This window comes from Anticarsia gemmatalis, chromosome 13 (genome assembly GCF_050436995.1).
Source record: "Anticarsia gemmatalis isolate Benzon Research Colony breed Stoneville strain chromosome 13, ilAntGemm2 primary, whole genome shotgun sequence".
Taxonomy (NCBI): Eukaryota; Metazoa; Arthropoda; class Insecta; order Lepidoptera; family Erebidae; genus Anticarsia; species Anticarsia gemmatalis.
Genome location: NC_134757.1, coordinates 11,657,096 through 11,679,078, shown reverse-complemented (window position 1 = coordinate 11,679,078; position 21,983 = coordinate 11,657,096). Strand labels below are relative to the sequence as shown.

General features: G+C 33.6%; 2 protein-coding genes across 2 annotated transcripts; one reads left to right on the top strand and one right to left on the bottom strand.

The window, feature by feature from the left end:
• The first annotated feature begins 1,197 nt into the window (after positions 1 to 1,197).
• On the top strand, positions 1,198 to 4,048 carry DCP1 (decapping mRNA 1). The gene is made up of 2 exons (XM_076122247.1): positions 1,198 to 2,320; positions 2,396 to 4,048. Exons 1-2 carry the CDS (start codon positions 1,301 to 1,303, stop codon positions 2,588 to 2,590), a joined length of 1,215 nt encoding a protein of 404 aa, XP_075978362.1. The 5' UTR covers positions 1,198 to 1,300; the 3' UTR covers positions 2,591 to 4,048.
• A 300-nt stretch (positions 4,049 to 4,348) lies between these two features.
• Dd (CTD nuclear envelope phosphatase 1-like protein dullard) lies at positions 4,349 to 21,846 on the bottom strand. Its single transcript, XM_076122248.1, has 7 exons — positions 21,596 to 21,846; positions 21,442 to 21,508; positions 16,768 to 16,958; positions 11,037 to 11,149; positions 10,479 to 10,594; positions 9,875 to 10,030; positions 4,349 to 9,607 (listed from the first exon to the last, which is right to left on the bottom strand). Exons 1-6 carry the CDS (start codon positions 21,692 to 21,694, stop codon positions 9,885 to 9,887), a joined length of 732 nt encoding a protein of 243 aa, XP_075978363.1. The 5' UTR covers positions 21,695 to 21,846; the 3' UTR covers positions 4,349 to 9,607; positions 9,875 to 9,884.
• Between the last annotated feature and the right edge of the window lie 137 nt (positions 21,847 to 21,983).

Below are 21,983 nucleotides of genomic sequence, written 5' to 3'. Positions count from 1 at the left end.
TTGCTTTGACGGCTGACGTTACGTTTAGTTGTGGGCAGTGTTGACTGCAAATAGGTTAGAGGTGAATCTCAAACGCAATACCTACTTGTATCAACATTATTCACGCATTCATCATTCTTAACTTAGATACAAAAATACCTAACTTTAATACAAAAGTTATCAGTAATGTACACGTTATAAACGTTTCACGCAAAACGTTGCTTCTTTTATTCATTTGCGCCAGATTCATGGAACGAATAAAAGTATGGTAATAATAAAATAATCTTTCGCTTTTGGAGTATAGTACTACGGCCTCAAACGGTTTTATAGATTTTACCTTGGGTATGAAATTTCGTAGCGGAAAGCATTTTTTTTTTGGAATCTGTATTTAGATAGGTACTATTACTGGGACTTCGATACGTAAATCTTTTGCCGTAGTTTATAATAATAGGATGTCACAGTCTCTAGCTGATTTCGAATTTCGGTACTTAATTAAAATCAGGGCCTAAATAAACTTAATAAATACTGCAGCTGAAAACCCTTAAACACTGTATTGAAACTTATAGAAGATAACTAGCGGACCCGACAGACGCTGTCCTGTCTAGACGTCTTTAATTTGAAAATTTTAAACTTTTTATAATAATCTAAACCATTCTCAGATCCCCTTGAACATACACAAAAAAATTCATCAAATTCGGTCCAGTCGTTTAAGAGAAGTTCAGTGACATACACACTTATAGAAGAATTATATATAGAAGATAATAATCCAATTATTTAAGAACTAGATTGTTATCCTCAGTAGTTGCAAAAAACTGATTAGGTACTTTTTTCTATAGTGTCGTCAAACCAGGATTTTTTAAAATATTTTTCGAAAATTGCCGCTTGAAACATAACTCTCTGGGGAATTTTGTGTCTAGTATTCTAAATTGATTGCAGTCAGTAAAAAATTAAAGGACAATGTTAATCCCCATTCAATGCGCACTGGTCGTGGTTGGTGCAGTGATGCAGTAGTTGCAGTTCGTCAAAATTTCGTTCCATTCTACACATAACTATCGAAAAGAACTTGTAGAAAAATGTTTTTGATTGGACTATATTTACCATTCTCAAGATTGGTTAAATACATACAATGAAATTATCAGTAATATTCAAATATAATACGTTATTAAGAGTTTCTGCATAAATAATGATTTTTTCGAAGGTAGGTTATAAACTGAACGAAATGAGCGTATGGAACGGTTCTAAAATGGCGAATTTATTCGTTCTTGTCATTTTGCTGTGATGCTTGCTAGCTGTATAAAAACTTGTATTTTGTTGCTGTAAAATGGCTGACACCGGACTACGTATGAATTTTGCGGCCCTAAAGAGGGCAGATCCATACGCTAGAGAAATAATCGACAGTGCTACCCACGTCGCGCTTTATACATTCGAAGAGAACGAATGGGAGAAAACTAACATCGAGGGTGCTTTGTTTGTGTACAGTAGAAATGGGGAACCGTACCATAGTTTAGTGATTATGAACAGATTGAGTACGAATAACCTAATTGAACCAGTGTCAAAAGGAATAGAACTCCAATTGAAGGAACCTTTTCTATTGTATCGAAACGCCAAGTGTCGCATTTACGGCATATGGTTTTACGATAAAGACGAGTGCGTTAGAGTTGCCACAAAGTTAAATTCTCTGATCAAAGAGTCGATGAAGCAAGCCCCCGGCGAAAACATGGCGCAGAATGCAGTTTATAGTACATCAACGCCTTCGAGTGCACCCGTTGATATATTCAGCATGCTGAGCAAAGCCCAAGATGATTTCAACTCTAACAAGGGACTCGTAGCTAACAAAAGTGATTCAACGCCGTCCCGAGCACCCGACATGACGTCGCAAAGTGTGATGGACTTCTTTGCAAAAGCTGGAAGCGGCGCGGCGGCAGCTCAAATGCCAGCAGTTTCGTCACTGCCCTCGCCAGGCATATTTGGACCTCGTCCAACGGATGCCCGTGAAGTCCCGCAGCTACTCCAGAGGCTGATGAGTAACCCCGCGCATTCTGTGGAGCATATAGAGAAGCAGCAGCGCTCTGTGACACCTCAAGAGGCACAAAGTTCCAATGGAAATATGAACTTGGACACAGCAATGAGACAAAATTGTGGGTTCCCATTAAAGTCTACTCCTATCGACAAACAAAACCAGCAGAGGATACCTGCACTGAAGAAAGGACAACTGGATTCTAGTGATACAAATGGTATAATACCATTGGAGAGTGAGCTGAATTTGATGCACATATCATCACCTAAGCCTACATCACCACTGGCTACATACTTGAACCAATCTCAGGATATAAGTCACACGGTAAGCTCTTTTAATGGTAGCAAGTTGGATGAGATTGGAATGTATCCGTTGATTGACTCTGTGACAACTCAGCAGAAGCCGGCACTGATGCCTCCAACAATGTTTACTGCTAGCACCGGAGGTGATGTCCAGCCTTCACCTGAACCGCTCACTAGGAACCAGCTGCTTCAAGCTTTCAATTATCTCTTGAAACATGATGCTGACTTTGTGAATAAATTGCATGAGGCTTATGTGAAATCCTTTTCAGAAAAGGCATTCTCTGTGTCATAAAATTCATTCTCCTAAAAGTGACTGTCATCAACAGTTGCTGATGTTTGAAGTATAAAATGTACAGCCGTAATTTGAATATAAACTAAAGCAGTATAAACTGAATCTTCTTGAAAAATGTTGTGTAGACCCTCTAGTTTTGTAGTGACTCATTGTTTGGAGTATTTTTAAATAAGTTTTAAACCTTTGACTGTAACCTGTACAGAGAATGAATTTTAGTGACCTACCTTCTTATTTGGACAGATCTTGAAAAGATCCCTTAAGCCGCTATTTGTGATATTTATATTGGCTTCAGCTTAAGGTTGTATTCAAAATCCAATATATCAGAACAACAAGTACCTTCTGTTTAGTTTTAGCAGAGTTCATTGCAATATTAAGTATGTGTACATTTTGAAAGACAATACTATTGACTACCTTGACAAATACGCTTTTCTAAAAGATATTTTTATTGAAATGTGTTGCATTAAAACTTGAGTAAGATTATTTTGAAATATGAAACATCTTTTAATGTTATAAGGACTGCAAACATTTGCTATACCTTTACAAGAATTTATTCCTTCTCATTACAGCATAGACATCAGACTTTTTCTAAGTTTTATTGTATGTTAAATGTTTTTATTTCATGTAAAATTTTGACAGTAACTTAATAGTGAGATTTGTCCCTGATTTTTATATCTCATTTTTCAGTAAAATTTTAGTATATGTATTGATTGTTATACAAAAAGAAGACTTAATATACATTAGATACAGGGGAAAACAAATGATTGGTTAAAATATTTTTCTTTAAAGATGTAAAAATTAGTCACTTGTTTAGGGAGAAACAATAATTGCTTAAGTTATATTTCTCCTAAGAATCAACTTAAAGATGTTAGGTGTAATGTGCTATGCACATTATAAAAATGTATAAGTTCAATAAATATAACATGGAAGTGTTCTGCTGACTTCCAAAGCTTATAATAACCTCAAGTCACTATTTCACAATTGAAATGGATTTAAATATGATTACTTTCCATCTGAAGAGTTATCCTACTGAAATGATTGACTTTGATGTAAGATCCTATTAAGACCTTATTATATTTGTTGTAAATTATAGAAAAAAAATGTTATCTTTCGAAAACATCTAATAAAATTATTAAACATCTTTGTGCTTGTACACCTAATAATGTTTTATGAATGTTACGGAAAAAACTTATAAAATTAGACAGCCACATAATTGAGTGGATATGTTATTAGGTGTTTCATTAGAAGGGAGCATACCTGATTCGACGTGAACTAATTTTGGCCTACAATGTTGATTCTGTACATATTATTAGTTTGATTTATACCAGTGTAACTTTTGAAAGCTCCCACTGTCCTGTTTGACGTGTTGTAAACAAGTAGTTCTGGCGATAATAGATTTTGACAACTCAGTTAGAATTTTATCATCAAAATAGTCTCAAATTAAAGGGTTCATCGAAGTAACTTACTGTATTTCATTTCTGATAACCTTTAGTCTCCCAAATCTGGTAAGATGATTAGGTAATGGTACTTATCTTATACCTAGCAACAGCAATTACAGATGTTTAACTGTGATGGGTCTATTGAACTATCCAGAGATATTAAAGTCAAACTAAATTGTAGTCATCAATTCAAATGAAATTATTTCATCATTAGGTAAAACTTGCCTTGATGATATCAAATTGGAAATAAGCTAGTGGAAGACTAGGTCACTACCCAGGTCCTTACACAGGTCTGCAAGTTGTGGCTTGTTGTACGAAGGACAAAAAAAGGCAAACATTTTTTTAAATCGATTTAATATTGCTATATTACAAATCGCTTTTTGAACTTTGAACAACCAGTTGAGACCGTAATATTAGTTTTCAATATTAATGTAGTCGCCAACATAGGCATGTCGATGTCATCCATGTTTCTATAAGAACAGTAAACATTTATCAAATTTTATAGCCGAGTTTGAATATTTTAACTACAAAGAAAATTTTGTTAACTTACAACAGTACTAGACATTTACTATTGAAAAGGTTATTTATTACATGAGAAATCTACTGAATAAATGTACACATGAAAACACTTGATAACTTATTCACATTTATCAAAAATGAACTTCATATTACAAATATATTTTTTTTCTCATTAAATTCTATTTTTTAAGAAATACTTAACAATACTGTTCGTTTGTTAGATGTTGCAGTTAAAATATTAGAAAACGGCCTTCAGTTTCATACATACAATTTACATGGAACTCTAAATTGGTTGTGTTTATGTGTCTTTCCCTTTCGCCAAGTTGATATTTACAAATAATGATGTATGGGAATATTTTTAGAAAAAATAACAGCTAATTCTGCATGTGTTGCATTTGATAATGTTATAAATTGTGCTATGCGTTTTGTGAAATACAATATATAGATTGATTATATGTTTCGAGTGTTTTGTATGAGCGTAGAAGTCGACTCACTTACTCATAGGTCGAGTCGAGTGGCGTGCTTTGACGTGGTTACAGAGATGTCGTCACTAATCGTCAGATCTACACGCACTCTGGTCGCCAGGCAATCCGTTTAACCTCGACATTGTAGTAAGACAAATACAAATACGTAATCAAATTTTAAACAAATTGGTTCTTTCTGTGCCGATAAGCTACGTGACGATTTCTTGAGTTTATTTTTATACATGATGTTGATATGGCTAAAGCTATAACACCTGTGAATTCAAGGTTAAATGGGCGTTTGGATGTGAAAAGGCCTCAAATAAAGTTTGTGGTTCACACAAGACACTCGAAACATCTCCCGATATAACTCACGAGGTTGTCAACTGAAAACTACAAGTTAATCTCACTGTATAAAGGAATCACCCTGTGAATTTCAAAATGGAACTATGATATGCTACGGGTTAAATAAATTGCATTGAGTGCCTATCAGACACTAGTTGGAAAGTAATTTACAAGTACATTTTAAAATTATATTGATGCTGTTGAGAGTGTTTTGTATGGGGGTAAACACATCAGTGGCTGGTGGGATAAGATATTGTTGATCCTATTACCCAAATAGTTTGAGATGAATATAATACACTCAAGGTATATGGTATATCCAGTGGCATTTATGAACCTCATTGGTTTTACAAATTATGTAAACTTTCACGCAGAAATAGCGTATGAATGGCAAAAATATTTGCTATTCGGGATAAGTGAATCAGCGCGATCGGCGGCATTTTTTAATATATTATTATGTTTTATGACTTCAGTAAAGCTTGAATATCTCAATAATGACTTGTGTTCTCAATTATTCTGGAGATTAAGTTCAAACTGGACAAACCTCAGTTGTGTTTACCTCCATGCAACACTTCAATGCGGCGTTATGCCTTTACACAATCAATGAAAAATCAACCTTATGAACTAAAGAATAAGGTAAGTTAAGTTAAGATCTTGCAATCATTACAGCGTTTACACGCCACTGGTACAGACAATGACAATTTAGTAACAGTCCGGTAAGTAGATAATGAAATTTTTGCAAAAATAAAATCACAAATCATTAAGTTTATTTGTAAGCTCGGGTCGAACTTAATTTTCATAGAATTTTATATGTAACTCGATTGTTTAGCTTCTAGTTGTGTATTAGAATTAGTAACATCGCTTTGTTTTTTTTTAATTTTTGCAAAAATCATTACCAGGAAAGAATCCTAACAGATTATCATTTTTATTACTAAACTATTTATCTCAACTATTTGGTTTAAAAAAGAACATTTATTTCTATTAGAAACAATTTCAATATAAACTAATCATTTACACGATTCAATGGGATTAAACTAAGAAGACTTAGCCGAGTCTCGACATAGTAATTATAACATGTTTTAAAACTCTAACTTTTTGTTCGCTATAAACGTTTTATGCAACATCTAATTAAGAAGTGGAGAAACACTTTTGCAGTTATTTATACAACATGAAAATTTACAAATGCTTCCTAGAAACAAGCTTCCAACCGAGCCCTGACAATCCGATGCACACAATACAATGTGTAAACCAAAAATACTTTTTTTTATAATAAATCATTTATAGCGAACAAAAACTAATCGTAACTGATTCGGCATACATTTGTACCTGATAGTTTATGTAACGTACACTATCCTATTGTCATTAAGAGAGGCTCACAGCGCGTGTGACTTAAAAAGAAAAGTTAGGGCGCAATACACTGCATACAGTACGAGTACTGACTCAGTTGAAAAGCACCCTTAGTGATTTGCCGATTTTTAAATATAAAAAAGTTGTATAAACATGTCCTTTTAAAACAAGATTTCGTTGCAAATAATTTTTAACGTTTGCTTATCTGTAAAAACCTAAATTCCCTTATTACAAGTCATGATATCAATAAATTGCTTGTTATCAAAATTTTAATGCATTTTAAGTTCAACAAATTTCATGATAAGGTCCACACATTAGTACGTGTAATAGATAACTGAACTCATTTCTAAAAGTGCCTCCAAGAAGCGTAGTGCGAACTAAAAACTAAGAGATCAACGTTGCGCGTTCAAAAATAGGCAAATCACGCACGACTGTCCGTTACAAATTATATATACAATAAGTTAGTTTTCCACTGGAAGATTGTGCGATTATTTGTACCAAACTTTTATTACCAAAGCTCATACTAAAACGCCACTTACAATATGTACGCGCAATCTCGGCCGGCTTAAAGTTAGCAGCAGTAACTGCGCAGATGATATTTTCTGCAACTAAATGGTGACGTTTCAGGGTACCTGCGCAAATGTTCTATGCCTAACTTCAAGTGGGTCAAGATAGATTGCGCGTACTGTAATTTTAAGCGATGCTCAAGAGTTCATGTTACGTGAAAGAGCGATACTTAATCTTGAATAGCGTTTCAATATTTTGAGTAATAGTTGCACTCATCGGTTGGTAAATGATGAGTTGGGGGAGCGATCTTTGGCGTGGATAGTTCGTTCAAAACTGCTTTTCAACATGATCCATGACAGGTACAGCTATTGTCACTTAGAATAGTAGTCGCCACATAAATCTTTTTAACTTGTGATGACTACAGTGACTAGTTCTGAGGGCCTTAAGGGCAGTCGTCATAAGTATTTTGTAAGGTTAGTTTCTATACGGTGGGATTATTTCACCCTTGCAAATGAGGGAAAGTGTTATTAGTTTTGTCTAATAAAGAGATATGGTTCTATTATTAGTAATTATTATTATTTTCAATCAGATTCTATAAAAATATTGGTACAAATAATCGTAAATTAACTGTTTGAGCAGAACTGCACCCCACTTTTGTTCCGATAAAATAAAAACGAAAATTTAGCACGCGTTTTAGCACTTTTTGACCTGGCAACAAAAAAAGCTCAGTGTTGCCAATTAAAATCGATAATTTGGCAATTTTGACAAGTAGTTTTAAACAAAAGTGAGGCGACTAGAATAAACAAAATGGTTCACAATTGCAAGCTTTGATTTTGGTGGGTATTACGTCTAATGATCGGGTGCTTTCAGATATGGATAAATACATTGCGAAATAAACTTTATTTATTACGAAATTAAGTACCTTTTTGCTCGATGTATCCACTCCTTTTCACTGGTAAATCCTAGACTAAACGATTGTCATCCATTCGATAGAATTTTAGACTTTTGTCATATTTTGAAGAACTTATTTATTTTCGTACTATATCCATATCAGTAAGCACCTTGCAGATAAATCTAAAATAAGATATGATTGAATCAGGGCTGTCTGGAAACTAAGTGCATTTTACAGTCAATTTCGAAAAACATATTCACCTAAACATTTGCGTTAAACCACAAATAAAAAAACAAGGAATCCGACGATGGATATTCTAAATTTTCCTAAAGACATTCACAACACAATACTTATATTTAGCATACGTCCAAGTACACTGCATTGGCCTAAGTACGTACATATGTACATATAACGAACACATTCGATTATGAACTAAAAAATTGACGAGATTTCGAGACAGCCCTAGTGCATTAATGTTACGTTGCGACTATCTCGCTTATCGCTTGAAGTGCGAAAGGGACAGACGATTACAACGTTGATGTGGCCCCATTGTCAGCTAGAATTTCCGTTTCCGAAGACTTAGTAAACTGACTCCAGTTTTACTGTTCGTTGCCAAATCAATATGAACTTTGTGAGTTAGAATAAAGTAGAAAAGTTATAAACAAAAAGACTAATGAGTGCTTTGACAATTAGTTTATTTTGTTTATTTTCGACACTCTATGAACACAGAGTTAATAATGTTTTGTAAGAACAAGTTACGCCTATCAGAATAACATTGGTCTTTAGTTCTAGTTTCCAATATTCGAATGATGATTTCGATTAGAAGAATCTTTTCAGTAAATTGGGGAGTATCTACTACATTCAGTTACTGATTGGGGAAAACTTTTTTATAATTTGGCTAGGTATTAGGGTCACACGGTTTTACACAAAAATGAACACATCACGAATGATTTTAAACAACTATACTCGGGCCTAAAGAGAGACTAACATAGTCTTCAAAACAAAATGTCATGGAATAACTCGGTAGATGATAAAAAACAATAAGATGAAAAAAAAAACTTGATTTTATTATAATCAGGCGGATTCAAGATAGAGTTGCCATACTATTAAATTCAATAGAAAAAGTGTTACCATCATACACTCAACTGAGGCCTTTAAAAAACTGTTCTAAGTAGAATAATGAACACGATAGGAGCACACTGATTCATAGGAACTTTCCCAGCTCACAATGAGGCTACACCCGTCATTCTTGCACTTACCTATTTAAAATAACACAAATACAGCGTTTTAAAAACGCTACAGCCTACAAAACGTAGGTAACTAACCAATACACACGATCGTGTATATACCCCGGATAATCACTTTTATTTACGTAAAAACAAACTTAAAAAAAAAATATTCAACTATGTTAAATCTATATGAATAGAAGCTGAATCGCCTAACGAGTGAAAAAATAATAAATAAGTTCAGGAGGCCTGTGGCGTCCTTCTTTTGTACAAAAGCCGGTTTTTATCTGAAATTAAAGAAAAGTAAACATTAATATTTCTGTAAATATCTTTTATACTCAAAGGGGTTACAGTATGAAAGAGTAATGAGTAAACTTTAAGTTAAAATAAAATAGTTTTCGGATGGTGTTTCTCGGGGTTAGCCATTTCAAACGTGCGAACTAAGTCATGTGATTTTATCGGATTCTCTCGCTCGCACATTCTCACATTCTTTTGATTATGACGTAGTTCGCACGTTCGTAACGGCCTGAGTATAGCAGTGTGGTGTATATTACCGGTAGTGCGCTACCACAGGCGGTGCAGGTGCAGGTTGCGCGAGAGCACGGAGCGCACGTCGTGGGTGAAGCGCAGCGCGTCCAGCACGGGCAGCAGGTTCAGCAGCGCCACGTCCAGCGGGTCCGAGAACCACGACTTTATTGGTATCGCGTTGTCTGAAACACAATACACACATTCATACATACATCATTTCACACCATGTTCCCATACAGAAAAGACAGAGACTAAATAATGCCACTTGGCACAATCTTAACAAACTTCCCTAACCTTATTCAGACATCTTATCATACAGGATTACACGTACTACAAACCTTCATTGCGAAATACTCCGAATTCCTATGCTTTAAATAAAAAATCTATAAAAACAATTTAGTAAAAATCGGGGATTATTATCATATTAAGGGATCTGGGCACGCGGAAGCAGGGCGAGCAAAATATCTGAGATATGATAAAATTTATTTTGTAAAATAACGCTTTGCTCATTAAGTAAGGTTTTTGTGAAGTATTTTTACAAAATAGCTACGTAATATCACAGTTACAATTGACTGCACTGCTTACTTTAAAACAGTTTATTAGGTATATTTATAAACTGATGTAATTTACCTGGAAAGTCCCGGTACGCGCCGGGCGAGTTGTCCAATATGAACACCCTGTTGAGATCGTCACATATAGACGACAAGTTTTTAGTGTAGGAACCGTTTTCCGCTGTGCAGTGTTGTCTGTCAACAATCATTATATCGTTTTATTATGTGTGCCAATTTTCTATGTCAAGTATTGTGATTTGGGTAGTACGAATGACTGTTTCTCGTAGTAAATAAGTGAAAAATATTTGAAAGTAAAATATAAATAAATAGAATAGCGATAATCATTTATTAAGAACAACTTTCGTATATATTCTGACTTTTTCGGGATTTGGTCATCTCATCGCTTATACATGCACACAAAGATAAAATCACGTCTTTTCCCTATAGGGGTAGGCAGAGACCAGAAAATATTAAAAGCTCATCGCTTATGTAAGAAAAAACTAAACTCAGTTAACCCTGTTCGTTCTACATAATAAATCAATGGAAAGCTAGCATAATTGCGTAAAAAATCTATATGTTATACTTTATAAGTCATCAGAATTTAAACTAAACACTAGTGGGAAAAGTATTGTGTTACCTGTAGAACCGCCGCCGCAGTATACCCCGGCCGTTGTCAAGTTTGTCAGCCACCGCCGCGCCGTATATCTCCATCGACGCTGTGAACACCACCAGCTCGTACCATTGTGACACCTAGAAACACAAACAACATCAATTAGTTAAAATATATTGAAACAGAAAAGAGTGGCCGTGGGTTCTCACTAACTCTTCTCATAAGGCTCTACCCCCTTTCCGAGCTAGTGGTAGATTTAGTAATTGTAACGACTATCACAAGTGTCAATATTTGACCTAAATGAATAAATGATTTTAATTTCAACATCATGATTAAATCCCAACAACACATGATTTCGTTTATTTATATTGAGAAATCTTATTAATTAACCATTTATTAAAGAAATCATAGGTGGTAGTATTCCCTGAAGAAGCAGATTTGTATTTACAGGTATCAAATGCCGCGCGAATTTTTAACATTTCTCAAGGGAAGCCTCAATCTTAGAAGCGAGTTAATATTTGGGATAAGTCCAGAAATGACTAAACTAATAGAAGTCTCTATTGAAAATTGACTTCTATCAATTTACTAATTAAGGCCAAAATCGTACGATATGTATTACATAATAGTCAGGTTTAGTAGCAGGAAATTAATGACGATAAGTTATCACCTTCCAGTGAGACTAGCTACTTGTGAAAAACAACAAGACACACGTGCTAAACTGTGACGAATGTTTGTTATCATTTCGTGACTATCAAAAGACTGATTGAAAACTTTTTTTTTCAAATTTTGCTTTTTTTTTAATAGTAATCTATTCGAGCCGTGAACTATAGAATATCGTTTCATTGCTCTCAAGTTATTTTTTTATAAGTATAACTATCTATACTAATATTATGAAGCTGAAGAGTTTGTTTGTTTGAACGAGCTAATCTCAGGAACTGCTGGTCCGATTTGAAAATTTTTTCAGCGTTAGATAGCCCATCTGACGAGAAAGGCTGTAGGCTCTAGGTCGTATCATCACGCTACGACCACTAGGAGTAGAGTATCAGTAAAAATAGTTACAATAACGGGGAAAAAATTGACCCATTCTCTCTTATGTGACGCAAGGGAAGATGCGCGAATCAGCTAGTATAAATATAATTTTAAAGTCTTCTCGAAATAAAGAAGGTTATAACCTTCTTTATTTAGTCCTGATCCCACGACGAGTAGAGTCGGTGTAGCATGCTTTCAATCTCCAAGACATGACGAAAAGAGATTTGGCTAATGTGTTTACGATCGGCCGCCTGCTTAACGTCAACCCTCTTTGAGAATTAGTAGGTATATAGGTATATAAACCAACTAGCTTTTACCCACGACTCCGTCCGCCACCTTAATTTTCCCATTATGCGTCATTTTCCCGGGATAAAAAGTAGCCTATGTCCTTTTTCGGGTATCAAAATATCTCCACACCAAATTTCATGCAAATTGGTTCAGTAGTTTAGCTGTGATTGAGTTAGAGACAGAGAGACAGAGTTACTTTTGCATTTATAATATTAGTATGGATTATAAATAAACAAAGATCAGTAATCTTACAAAGAAAATACCTTACCGGTTTCATAAACTAACGGACTTTTACTTATCAACTACAATCAACCGTCACTTAATCAGATGTAATGAATGAAAATAAGGAAGTGAACAATAAGATAATGTTTATGGACAGGCTTAAATTACGCAGTGGCGCGCCACCGGGTTCGATGCACAGATAACACACTTTTATTACATGGAGAAATCAGTATTAATTGCAACATAAGGATATTCACTACGCTTTACTTCTTATAATTTTCCTTATATACCTTTAAGGAAATAGAAACATGGGACTGTATAATATCCTATTAGCAGATATACGACTACGGTGAACAATTACATTGAAAGCGGCCAATGGTGCAGGACTTTGTCCAAGCGTGTGCACAGTACTTTGGTACTGTCTCTATTTCTTTACTCTCATAGCCCGGTGACGGATAACCGACACGACCAGTGAGAGGTCAGGCTCAGGACCGACTTCTCAAACGCAGTTTATAATGTTTAAACATCTGAGGATGACATCTCATAAAAAAAAATATCGCAAGTATACAAATACATTTGTAGTCCTAAAAGGCCTCACTTTCATTATATTCCTTAACAAATATGTAAAAAAGGGATGACTAATCACAAAATTCGAGGTTATCAAAGAATCGTTATGTCAGGCAACTAAATAGATTATCTCAGAATTTTTAGCAACGTGATGTCATAGGCGATTTTGATCTGTCAAATTGGAATTTGTACAGTATGTAGAGGGCTGGTATCAAAGGTCAATGACATTGGTCAAGCATTAGTCATCTATATTTCCGTTTATGTAGAATCATTTAGGTCGAAATATATTGACGTATTCAAAGGAGTTTAACCATAATGCAAGAATCGCAGGGACTTTGAATATCCTACCCGTATTAAAAAGGAAAAATTATCATTGTTTGTTGTTCAATTTCGTTCGAAACTACTGAACGAATTTTGATGAAATTTGGGACACAGATATATTATAAACTGGATTTTTTTTCCAATTTAAGTGTCATATTATATTATTGACACAAAAATATTTACAAGTAAAAAATATATTTAAACTAAATATCTATAAACTGGATTAACATAATATAGGATATTTATTTTTTAAGCTGCTACACATCTAAGAGAAGTTCAAGTATAAGACAAAATGTAAACATGAAATCGATCGAAACTGAATAAATATGTAGTAGCGTTATGAATGAAACATAAACTGTATCCCATGATACACTTTGCAATTATTTAAATCATGTATTAGGCTGCGGTTACACTTGTATTAAGCTACATTATTTTGGAATTAACTAAACAGTTGTCTGTCTCTGTGGTGCAGTCTATAGTGTATCCGTCTGTTGATTGTGAAATTTCAGGTTCGATGCTCGGGTCGGGCATAGTGCTTATCGGTCTTTTCTAGCCAAGTTTAGAAGCGTACCCGCTAAATAAATAAATAATAAAGAGCAAATCGGATACATTCGTCTAAGTCACAAAGATTTTCTAAGTAATCGTTAATTAAGACAAGATAGATCATACTCCGGTAAATCTTTTCAAACGTATAAAGTCACGAGCATAAGCTAGTCGTATTAATATTATAAATGAAAGATTTTGTCGAAGGATGTATGTTTGCCACTCAATCACGACAAAACTACTAAACGGTTTTTATTTAAAATTTCAATCACTATTAGCGTATCACCTGTATTATGAATACAGGATACTTTTTACCCCGACAAATATTTTCACGCGGACAAAGTCACAAACTGAAGTTATTACTATATTTCACCTTCATTAAGCATTGTATGTATATAATATCTAAAAGACTCTATTTATAATCCATCTAGGACACATATTTGTGGTTAAAATGTTATATAAACATGTGGCCACCATGCGTCACACATGGTCCAAGACGGGATTGTTTACATTTATGTAAAACTTATCCTTGTGCATTGTATAATACATTAGTATCACTTTTGTATGCAAAGTCGGATATAGGACATGGTTTAATGGACTATAGAGTGATTCTGCTGAGAATACTTCATTTTATTTAAATGGTTTCCCTTGCTATATTATCTGACAAATAAAATCTTATCCTGCCACTGCTAAATATGTTTATTAGGTGGAATTTAGACGGGTGTTTTCATACATTAGCTGTCACTTTATCTATCAGTTGGTTATCTAACACTTATTTTTAAGCCGTGAAACCAGCACTTTGTGTTGTAAGGAGTCTCAAAAGTAAAGTTAGTTCCGTTATACACTAGGCCTAAATAATATTTGTCATATAATTTCCTGATGTTTTTATTTGTGTGTTTATAACGTATCATTATTACATTCGACATAGATTTCAACAGGAATTAAAATACAAGTTTAATCTTAGGTATAAGAATCCAATCATATTGCACTGCTAAACAAATTAATTTAAGTACTTGAATGTAGATTACCAACCAAGTCCCCCGTTATAATAAAAATGTTTACATATTTTTTCACCACAGCGTCTGTACCGATTTTGATTATAATATGACGAGGTGGTATATTGCATCCCCGAAAAAAATAACGCCAGTGCCGCTGGCATAAATTGTTTCGATACAATATAAATATTACGCGTAATTTTCACGGTAAATAATCCCTGCGACACAAGGATTATCCGTATCTTTTGTTTATAAAAATATAGTCCGCTACATCTATTAGTTATCTGTTCTGTGGCGATAATAGGATAGTATTAGGTTTATCATAAATGGATAATGTTATACTAAGTTATGTTGCAGGATTGTGAAGTGACTTGAAAACCGCTAAATGTGCAAACTGAATCACTTAGCAAGCATTATTTGTGGAGGAAATTGTCACATATTGTACGAGCAGTATTTATTTGAAGAAAAATTGTTCTAGAAACAGATTTTAAAAGAAAACGTTCTTATTTTGTTTTTGTTAGGAATATAGAGGTTATTATTTTTTTCAATATCTAATGGTTTTCAAATAATTTCATTGTGGCTATGCTAATTTCCTCAAATAGATATTTCTTTACGCCAAAAACACTTCTGTTTTCGGTTCATGATACAGATTAAGGCATGGCTACTGGTGTGCTTTGTAGTTTCAATCATTGTTGCGATGATAAAAATTGTAGAGTGGAAAACAGCAAAACAAATTAAATTTATAACTCATTGAATAAAAACTGTTTAGCTATATCATCATGACTAGTTTAAGATAAATAACTATCGTCACGGTACCTTGCTCACTGATAAATTTCTTTAAGTTACGAAAAAATATAAGCTAGTTTTGTAATAAAGTTGGATAAATTGTATTCATTGAGAATATTATAAAATTGTATTTTGATTCTATGTTTATCAGTTATTTGATTACCATAGTACAAGCTCTGCTTAATTTGGAATCAAAATGACCGTTTGTGAGTTGTCCAATGATATTTTTTATTTATTATCCCATGCAAATATAAAAGCAAAAATTTGTTTGTCTTTTCGAGAATATTATCACTGAACATTTTAATAAAGATACCATATTTCACGCTATCAGAAAATCTTTTGTGGAAACAATGATACCAAAGGCAAAAATTAAGTAAATGCATTTAATATTTACCTACTAGTATGTTTCCGTAGGATATTTCCTGACCGGATAATGAATAATGTAATATTTTATACCATAAATATTTGTTTTGATACTAATTCTCCATTTCAAACGGAAAATCCTATAAACTGTTGTCAGGCGTACGTTTAGCGATAACACCACCCATTGTTCTCAGTAATCGGATAATTATTGCTCTATTTTTATAATCATTTGGTTGGTTTTGATTTATTTTCACGGTTAAACTACTAAGGCCGATTCCAATAAAATTGCTACAGTAAGAATAAGATCGTTAGGTGAGGTTCCAAAATTAAAGCATAATATCTAAATAAGAGTAAAATGATTCCTAACTCTCTTGAGTATGTCACTCACGAGGCTTTGTTTTTGATAATAGGTACTGATAATTTTGTTAAAATATCACAAAACATATAATACACCCTAACATTACCCTAGCGCAAAATTATCCAGCAGCAGCAGGCATTATAGCATTTTCATTATAGTTATTTCCTTTCTCTCTGAACCCTCTTCTGAGCCCACGAAAAGTTCTAACGCCCATATAGTTTCGATTTAAAAACCGTTGCATGCATTTGTCATATAGTCCAATAAGAATAAAAATAAATCAACTCACTATATCCAAAAAGTAGTCAACATGCGGCCTCTTATGCACAAAGAATCGCACAGGATGTTTGTCTATGGTGACTTTGAGCACGAAGTCCGGCGGCGTGCCCGGCTTCACTGTCGGCCGGAGCATCGCGTCGTGGTGCGAGTGGATCAGCGTCTCGTCTAGATCTAGGACCAGCATTTTTCTTTTTACTAGACCTGCAAATGTAATACACACATATTAGAATTGCACAACACTATGTATCTCTCCTGGGGGCCTATCACGTATCCCAGTTGACAACTATTTGAAAGCCACTATGCTGTACATTGTCTTCTTCGTTGGATTAATGTGACTAACACGTTACGTCGAAGCAGCAATGTACTGAATAGTGATCATCAATTTGCCATACACTGGTTGTCAACTGAGATACGTGATAAGCCCGCTGATAATGAAAGGATGGGCTCTCTGAAGTAAGAGAGAGGGGTCTTACCCTCGGTTTCTGAGGTACATAAAGCGTTAGTTAATCTATTCAATAGTGTTTATGCTTATATAAAAACGACCGTTTAATCTGATAAACTAGCGTAAAATGTACCCAAGAAACTGGGTATAAGTCCTCTAGCTGGCGATTCTATCTTTAACTTCTGGAATCTGCTGTAATATAGTTGACAGTGCAAGTGCATAATACACTAATGAGGGTGCCACATTCACAAGGCTGCTAATAAGATTATTTGAGAGTTCAATAAACATCTTATATGATTTCAATCAGATTGTATGTTGGGGTAACTACAATATACTATAGTATTTAACTATTTACATAGCAGTAGTAATAAACACATCAGGAAGCAACAGTTCAACGAACTTTCGTTTACAACTTGCAATCAATTACAGAAATGGCCTTCCTAGGAATAATTTATTGCTAAATATATCACTCTCACTGAGATATGGACTATACAGTAATTACATTTTACCAGGAAATGTACAGTTACAAGCAAAAATATGTATACACTTCCACATTTGACATTTTAAACCTCACTTTTTTACATGAAATTTTAAATTTAATCACTACTTTTAATCACCAACAAATAATAATTAACTTTAAAGATAATATCCAGTTATAATTTAACTATTTTCATTAATAAAAATAAGGCTGAAAATGTGACACTGTACACATATTTTTGCTTTTGACTGTCTTTTCTAAGCATTGTGATCAACAGGTATGTCTAATTAGTTTCTAATTTTGTTTCTTTTCAATTAATTTAATTAAAACAGCTTCGCTTTGTTGACTTAATGAAACAACTTTCACATAGCAGATACAATCTCAACAACACTTCACCATTGCAGTACACAAGAAATTATCATTTTAACTGATGAAATATATCTTAATTTAATAAGTCACAGAAGACAGAGTAATTGTCGCTTTGTGTACATCTCACTTGTATAATATACAAAAGTTTGTGAGAATGGATGTATGCATGTTAGTAACTGGTTACACATAGGGCATTTTCAACCTAGGAAATCTTTTCAGATAGACAAAAGGTGGGCATAAGGTTGGAGGAAAATATTCTTAGTATTAATTCTATTGTCTATCGAGCATAGTCCCTTGTCCTAGCAGGAAAAAACAAATTATAAAAGAAATAAATGCATAATATACAAATATCACATACATATTGTGTTTCTTTAACTAGTTACTGAAGGCTAGTAAAAGTATGTACCGCATTTAAATTCCAAGTAAAAGTAATGACCTTGCTAAAGAGGCATTCAGTTGCTGCAAGGATATTGCAGTTAAGAATCAGATACACAGAATAAAAACAATGTAAAACAACTTTAGAAATGAATTTAATTTTATAATACCAGTTCACTATGCATTAATAAATTTCAACAAAATATATGTGTGAATCGGAATAGAGAATATATAGATTTGAAGACCAAGTGGATTGCAGCTTATTTGGACAATAATCAATATTAACTTTAAGATACCTTTTTGATAAACATTTCTCTAATATACAACTACTTTAATTGACAATCCGCAATCAACCCCAGCTAAAATTGTGTTTGACACCAACACAGGTAAGGTATCTAGGATAAAATATTGACATACTAGTACCACATATTGTGATATATAAGACTACAATGGTAAGAGGGAAAGTCCACAACTTTCATTACATTTTTTATGATATATGGGTCATTCTCAGTTAAGAGGTAATATGATGTTAGAAGAGGCGGCATGACAAAAATGATAAAAAATTAATGTAGTATCAGTATTTTCTTACCAAAACACTTATTATCTTCATATCCAGACAACAGCCAGAAAAAATCTTAATTTTTTACCATTTTTTAACTGACCAGGGGAGATACTGAGGACAGGGGAGGGACATTTATGTTGTGTTATGAAATAAATAACAGTGGTAGTTTGAGAATCAACTTCATTTTTATTTAATATTAATCAGACTTAATTTCAACAGCCATCAGACTTCACTATAAAATAATCTTTCATTCCTACAAAGCAAAAAAAACATGACATTATGCGAAAATCAATTTGTTTGTTCTCTAGGTGTCATTTCATTCACAGTTTTAATTAGTCCTTCTTTTTTCTTATCATATTTCTTTTGCTCTTTAATCTTTTGCTATTCATATTTCACACGGTCATTTTTTATTTTTTGGTATCTCAGTCTTTCCGCTACACGTTTTTTTTCTAAGCGTTCTTCACGCGTCATTTTTTTTCGTGCCGCCATAATCTGTAACCAAAATATGGAAACTTGGCATCGACGTTTTTCTATAAGGTAACCGGGTTAAAAAGGACTGCTCCTTTACTTATTACAAAAACAATAAGAGTTTCGAGGAACACTACCTGGTATGAGATATTTAGGATGAGAGCGACAATAAACACTCGTACAATCGACATTTAAAATAACAAGATTTATGTTTAAACTAAAACCAGACTAGGTAAATACACTCGGATACTAAATAATGGATAACTGCATCATAAGCAGGAAGCAGTTATCTCCCCTGAGCAGTAAGTATCTCCCCTGGTACCTTAAGCGGCAGGGGAAAGAAGACAGGGGAGATACTATTTCGACAAAATATCGATATAAAAGTCTAAATTTTTGTAACAAGTTATTAGACGGGAAGATTACGATTCTTTGCATACATTACAGTAATTCTAGGAAGAAAGTAAAATATTGATGCTTATAATAAAGAATAAAATCTTACCAGGGGAAAGAACACACTCACTGAACCACGACAGTTTTCACCAAGTGGTGTCTGTGTAATAGCGAACCATATGACGGGCGCATTCGCGCCGACGGCTTGCTGTCAACTTCACGTTAGTAACTTTGTGCTCCAGGTCAGAATTTACGCGGCGAAATTAAAAGTCGTGAGTTTTTAATGAAAACAAAACGCCAGGGGAAGAGATGCTATATACGAGGGACAAATTTCAATATTAAACATTTTATGAATATCTAAATGTTACCTTTTTTATTTTTTTCATTGCTTTAATTTAGTTTGTCTAGTTTTTAAATAATACACAATTTAATTTATTTAATAATTTAAAGATAGTTAAAAATACTAATTTATTAACATGATCGGTTAAAGGACAGACCAGGGGAGATAAATTTTTCATGTTTAAGGCGCTTTTGTGACTAAATTAAAAACATTTCATCGGTGAATTTTAGTGACCTTACAGAAGATACTGACTTTGATAATCTCACAGCTTTATTTTAAATAAATTATCAATTAAAAATATAAAAAAATTCATTGACATTGAAATTACCTCATAACTTAGAACGACCCATTTACACTATAAAAAATCATGATAATCTTTATACAAACATGTTAAGTGTGTGATTAATCAGATAACATGACAAATGAGATAACATAACCTACCACAAGCAAGTTTAGAAAGTAGACACAATTTACTGCTATGTACGAGACTGACATTGACATATGCTCAGTAAGAAATCAAGTGATGTGATTCTTTGCCTCATTAGGTATGCAGATCACTGAGGAGTTCTTGTACAACATCTTATACTATGATTTCTTTAACATAGAGGTTTGGAATCAGACTACCGGAGATAGGCTACAGTAGGAAACTATGGGGACTGCCGTTGCCCAGGAATGGGATGATACAGGCATTTATTCAACTATTAGGTTTATAATAATATAGTAGTTAGATTAATATAATGCAATTGCTGCTTGCTTAAATCTTGAGCATAGTGTTATTAAATATGATGTATATTGGTTTTCATGGACATAGTGTAGTTTAGTGCGAGTGTTCTTTTTGCACAAATTGCTGAATTGAAGTACAAACAGATTTACTGTATGATACCAATAGGTAAATAGTTGGTGCTATATATCACCAATTCAAAATTATTCACACATCAACATATACGCAGCAACTTATCATAATCAATTAATCATATGATTATTAGATTATAATAAAAATAGAAATCATTAAAGATGTGCAAGTAAGAGTGAGATGATAGTTTCTTATTGGATACTTTTAACTGCTCTCACTAGAACACACAGTGCATGTCTCAGTAATTTATTACTAAGAGTACTCTGTTTATGTTCACATAAATCGTAAATATAATCTCAGATTGGCGCATGTCAACGATAATATTTACATACCAAAATAACTAGTAGTTTCAAATCATACATTATCTGAACAATGCAAGCGATAAAAACAGATAAAATTGTACTTACTCAGCCTGTGTCTAGATACTGGCGAAAGTGGATACATCTCATATTTGACGGATTGATATTGAGCCAACTGAAAATCAAATGCCACGTGAGACTTTCATGTCTGCGTAAAAACTTATAATTAAACAACAACGCAGACATTATTATTTATATTTACCGCTCGATATTGCTTCTTAAACATATAACAAAAACAACTCCATACTTTTGATGCGAGCAGCATGAACGCGCGAAGGCCCATTTGCAACCGTTTCAGCATTTGAATAGTTTATAAAAAGATCACTATTATACAAATAAGCTTATTTTTAAACGACAGCGTTTGAAACGAGATCATTGACGGCGTAATTCAAAACAAATTCAATAAAATCAACTGCCGAAAACATCTAACCCGCCATGACATAATCGACCCAATTCGCATACCATAAACAAGATGGATTTTCCTCTCAAATTTGTCTATGATGCTAGTGATGTGATTTGAACGGTTATCAATTAGATTTTTTTAGGTGATATTTCCCATTCTACTCAATAGTGATGGTTGAAATTATTAA

Coding starts and splice junctions, on each gene's coding strand:
- DCP1 (XM_076122247.1), top strand. CDS start 1,301: ATGGCTGACACCGGACTACGTATGAATTTTGCGGCCCTAAAGAGGGCA. Junction 2,321..2,395: donor CTCAGGATATAAGTCACACG/GTAAGCTCTTTT, acceptor ACAACTCAGCAG/AAGCCGGCACTGATGCCTCC.
- Dd (XM_076122248.1), bottom strand. CDS start 21,694: ATGCTGAAACGGTTGCAAATGGGCCTTCGCGCGTTCATGCTGCTCGCA. Junction 21,509..21,595: donor TTAAGAAGCAATATCGAGCG/GTAAATATAAAT, acceptor TTTGATTTTCAG/TTGGCTCAATATCAATCCGT. Junction 11,150..16,767: donor TTGACTACTTTTTGGATATA/GTGAGTTGATTT, acceptor TTGTGTTTCTAG/GTGTCACAATGGTACGAGCT.